The sequence below is a fragment of the Arachis ipaensis genome, chromosome B03 (assembly GCF_000816755.2).
Source record: "Arachis ipaensis cultivar K30076 chromosome B03, Araip1.1, whole genome shotgun sequence".
Taxonomy (NCBI): domain Eukaryota; kingdom Viridiplantae; phylum Streptophyta; class Magnoliopsida; order Fabales; family Fabaceae; genus Arachis; species Arachis ipaensis.
Genome location: NC_029787.2, coordinates 26,921,644 through 26,926,655, shown reverse-complemented (window position 1 = coordinate 26,926,655; position 5,012 = coordinate 26,921,644). Strand labels below are relative to the sequence as shown.

Genomic DNA, 5,012 nt, shown 5'->3' with positions numbered 1-5,012 from the left:
TAAAAAATATTAAAGACCAATAAATTTTATCAATAGAAGCTTTTATTATATTAAAAATTTATCACAAAAAGTTAGACTTTAAATTTAATATTAAATATTTTTGTTGGATAAATATTAACAAAAAATTATCGATTATAATAGTCATGTAGCATTGTTTATATAAAATTTTTGTTTACTGAAAATTAATTAATTTTATATTTTTTCTAACAAAGACCCCATGCAATTATTCTCCATGCAATAATTTCTGATGACTTAAACATTTCTCCTAAACACAAAGACACAATTACAGAAATGACAAAACACAACCAAAGTCACCAACCAACCAAGGGCAATATTGTAATTGGACGAAAACGCATGCACGACCTTTTCTTAAAAACAGTCTTTCCATTTTCCACACCCTAATCACTCACTCTCTCACTCACTCTCTTCTCCGATCCCCTTCTCGTGTTCCTTTCTCTTTTTCGCCTAACCATAAACCAATAAGCAATAACAATGGCACCCTTCTTTAACAAACTCCTATTAACCCTCTCTCTCTTCTCTCTTATAATATCCCCTCAACGCTCTCTCTCATCCTCCATTCACGACCTTCTCCGTTCAAAAGGGTTGCCAGCTGGACTCCTACCGGAAGAAGTGAAGTCCTACAAGTTCTCCGACAATGGCCACTTGGAAGTGTTCCTCGACGCGCCATGCTTGACCAAGTACGAGAATAGGGTCTACTTCGAGAGCTTTGTAACCGCAAACCTCACCTATGGAAGCCTCATTGGTGTTGAGGGTCTTCAGCAAGAAGAGCTTTTTGTTTGGTTGCCTGTCAAGGACATTATAGTAAATGACCCTTCATCCGGTTTGATTCTATTTGATATTGGTCTTGCCCAGAAACAACTCTCCAGGTCTCTATTTGATATTCCACCTCGCTGCAAGAATGAAAATGGAGGTAACTTATTATTCACTGGATTCATCTCATTAACTAGATCAGAAATTCATAAGGCACTCTGCTTTTGTAGTTATTATTCTTCTTTTGGTTTTTCAGCAATGTTCTGTATTCTATTTTATTGTGTTGAGTTCTTTCTTAAAAAAAAAAAAAAAAACTAGATCAGAGATTGAGATTAATTATGTAGGCACTTTCTTGTTGTTCTGATTATTTTTTGTTCTTAATACTTACATACAGTAAATATGATTTTTGACTGAGATAGATCTGCCTCCATGTACCCCTTAGCATCGTGCAAAGTCTTGGAACCAAAACTCGGAATTAAGATCCATGATCTTGGGTCCATTTTGCTTATACTTGAAATAATTAAAACTTCTTTTCATTGCTTTTTGTCTTTTCAATTTAGTGTTTGTTGTCATTTTGTCCTAACTTTGTTGAAAATGTAAATGAAAAGTCTACCGTTGTTAAATGCAACAATATAGGTGAGTTTTACAGGAAAAACTGTACTGACGTATTTTTAATTGTTATATATACATTTTCTTTATTACCATCCCATTTTGGGGAGCACGAGAAAATTTGAATCATTGTTGTTTGTGCCGTTTTGTATTTGATTAGCGCCTCTGTGATTTTGAGTGAAAGAAACAGCTCTTTTTTTTTTATACCCCAGTTAGCATATATTCATGACTATTGTTCCAGGAAACTGAATGTATAGCTCTGCGAGTTACGGTGGTTAATTTAGTTGCTTTTATTTCAGTAATTTTGTGATAATTTAGTTACTTCACAACACAGTACTACTGGCTGAACTTTTGTACCATGCAAAACCACGGACAAAAACAAATTAAGAACAGGAGAAAAAAAAAGAAAGAAAAACAATTGAGGAACCTTCCCATTAGGCCATTATGAGAAAAAAACACACACATGTATATATATAAGGCTAATGAGAATAAAACAATTATTTTACATAATTATATTTGTCAGATTCCTGTGGGTTCTGCAGCATCACTGTAATGTGTTTGAATCCAGATATGCAGAGCCAAGAGGGGTGTAGGTGGGGGGTTTTCAATTATTAATTATTGATTTTATTAGTTTTTGTTGTTGCTTTCTTGTTTTTTTGTCCCCCACTACCCCCCATTTTCAACTTCGTGTACATTTTTCAAAGGCTAAAAAAAGGTACTAGGAAAAAAATACAAAGATTTCTTTTTGCAAAAATTACAGTGTTGACAAGGTATATTTAATCTATGAAAGAAAGAAATATAGTAAGAAATATAGTCGGATATTTTAGGAACACTAATAGTTCTAATAATTTTAGCCGTTAATCTTAACGATGAAATTTATATAATTGAGATTAAGTATTAAAAGTACTAGAATACTAATATTTTTACAATACATGAAACTCTTCTTACATTATATACTCTAAATACAAATAGTATTCGACAAAACAAGTCAAAAGTCCCTAAAACTATTTAAATTTTAGTAGTATTTTACCCCATTATTCGCCTCCGCAAAATCATGAGTACTATGGTTTTTTTTAGGGTTAAAAATTATCAATATCGATCTTTTCAATGACTAAATGAATGGTTTACCTTTTTTTTCTCCTTATTTCTTTCAAAGGCTTGAGACTAACTGTGTGGTTGTGCAGGTGGATTGAGGAATCATGTGAGGAAGGAGAAAGGATTCGAGGCCCTGAGGTAGAACCAAAAGAAAAATATAAAAAAAAACGGAAAAGAAAAGAAGAGAAGAGAGAAAGATACATGCCACCCTGTTTTCAGGCTTCAGTTATTGTCTTTTTCTATGTCATGTTTATATAATGTTTAACGTTGCAATTATAGTGATATAGGTGTTTGTAGCGTAGAAGGGTGAGGTTGGTGAGAGAGCATGTAAAAATGTGGGGAAGAGCAAGAAAGGGACCAAAAAAGAGGGAGGAAAAAAATGGGATGGAATCTTATATGCTAATCAAATTTACAAGTTCTAATCTTCTAACCTTTTTTATTTTACTTCAACTTGTTTGGATTTGTTTGGAGATTAAAAACTTCAGATATATGGTAGCATTGGAAAGTAACATATGTTTGAAAATTAGCACATGTTTACACCATTGGAATTTGGAAATGCTTTACATTGAAAAATTCAAAGTATGCCGTTGGCTAAAAATATACTTTGTTATTTTAATTCAAAATGCTGGTAATTTTGGAAAATGAAAAGTATAACATAAAATTAAAGAAAAATGTGTGAATTTACAGCATATAATTATTCTTAAAAATGGTTGGACAAGTCAAAATAAAATAAGAGATAATATTCCTGAATTTGTATACAAGCCACAATTTAGTCCATAAAATTTTAATTGCTTTTATTTAGTTCCTAAACTTTGTAAGCATGACTCATGTTAGTCCTTGAAACAATTTTCAATGTATAGACGTTAATAGAATGCTGTCATGGATAGGCGAATGTCATGCTAAACTCTATAAAATGATATCGTTTTAGTTTTGACACTTAAATAACTCCAAAACAACATCATAAGTGGTGTTTATTGAAATTTTACCTAACAAAACAAGTGATGCGACATCATTTTTTAGTTATTTGAATGCCAAAACCAAAACTATATCATTTTACAAGTTTCAATGTGGCATTTGATTATCTATTTCAACGCCACTCCATTAACATTTTTGAACTAAAAATCATCTCAGAAACTAATGTGATGCACATTTATAAAATTTGGGGACTAGATAGAGGTAATTAAAATTTTAAAGACTAAATTGAGACTTACGTACAACTACAAGTTTAGGAACCAAATTAAGTATTATGTCATAAAATAACATCCTTGTATTTCTTTTCAAAAAAAAAAATTTTTTTTATCTGAAATATGCCCAATTATCCCTATATATATATATGTGGATGGTAAATTCTACTCAAAATTCTCTCAAATAAAAGATAAATTACTCTTATCATAAATCTAATAATTATTAGATGAAATGAATAATGTCATCAACATGATTAATATTAACTCTTAAAAGTCACCAAAAAAAATATTAATTCTTAATTTAACCTGAATTTTGACAACTAAACTAATTAATTATATTAAAATCACTTAAACTTCCTACCTATAAAATTATAGGATTCTTATATCAACTCCATTAATAATTACAAATTCACCTTTACTCAATTAACACCTTATCTACTTTTTTTTATTTTAAATTTGTGATTTGGCTTTTTAATGTGTTTTCATTTTTTTTTAGTTTTTTATTTTTTTATTGTTAGATCTAATTAATATATGTGTAATTTAAAAAAATTAAAAACTATAAAATAAGATATCTTTTGTAACTTTATAATTTACAATTTTTTTATTATATTTAATTAGTTTAATCGTCAAAGTTTAAGTTAAATTAATTAAGAATTAATATTAACCGTAATAATATAATTCATTTCATCTGAGGTTAACTATATATATATATCAGGAATCATCAACTTTGAGATACTTGAAAGAGAAAAGTCTCTTTCTCCTCATCCAGAATGTTCATAGATCAACTTACTCTTTGTTGTTCTACAATATTTAGCTGTATACAAGTTAGTTTTAATATACCTAACAAATTTGGGTTGTTCTATGTAAATTTTGGGAAAGGACATATTTTAATTTACGCCTAAAGAAGTCAAACTGCTAATCATAGAAAAAAATTACAAGTTGATTGCTTTTTCATTTTTCCGATTGGATGGGCAAAAATTTATATAATTGCCAAGGCAACTGTTTTTTTCTTTTTAACTTTTCATGCAGATTCTTTCTAATTAAAATATGAAAAAGAAAATTAGAAAAGAATAGAAGATGATTGGAGATGAAGGTAGGGTTGTATTGGGTCCGTGGGGCTTTAGGTTTTCACGCGGGAATTGTGGGCCAGTCACGAGGGTAGTAAGGTCACATTGTAAAGTATGATAGTTTCTTTTCTTGATAGAAATAAAAAATAATGAAAAGAATGATAGTTTTGCTGTTTTGATGTGTCCACTGTCCCCACCACACTCCCCTCCACTTTTTTGACGATTGTTTTCTTCCTCCTCTTGAGCCTCGGTTTTCTCACGACTCACGAGCCTCTTCCTTCTTCCT

The 5,012-nt window shown here is 30.4% G+C and overlaps 1 protein-coding gene across 1 annotated transcript; it reads left to right on the top strand.

Annotated features, from left to right (window-relative positions):
* On the top strand, nucleotides 385–2,905 carry LOC107630126. Its single transcript, XM_016333176.2, has 2 exons — nucleotides 385–931; nucleotides 2,565–2,905. Exons 1-2 carry the CDS (start codon nucleotides 493–495, stop codon nucleotides 2,615–2,617), a joined length of 492 nt encoding a protein of 163 aa, XP_016188662.1. The 5' UTR covers nucleotides 385–492; the 3' UTR covers nucleotides 2,618–2,905.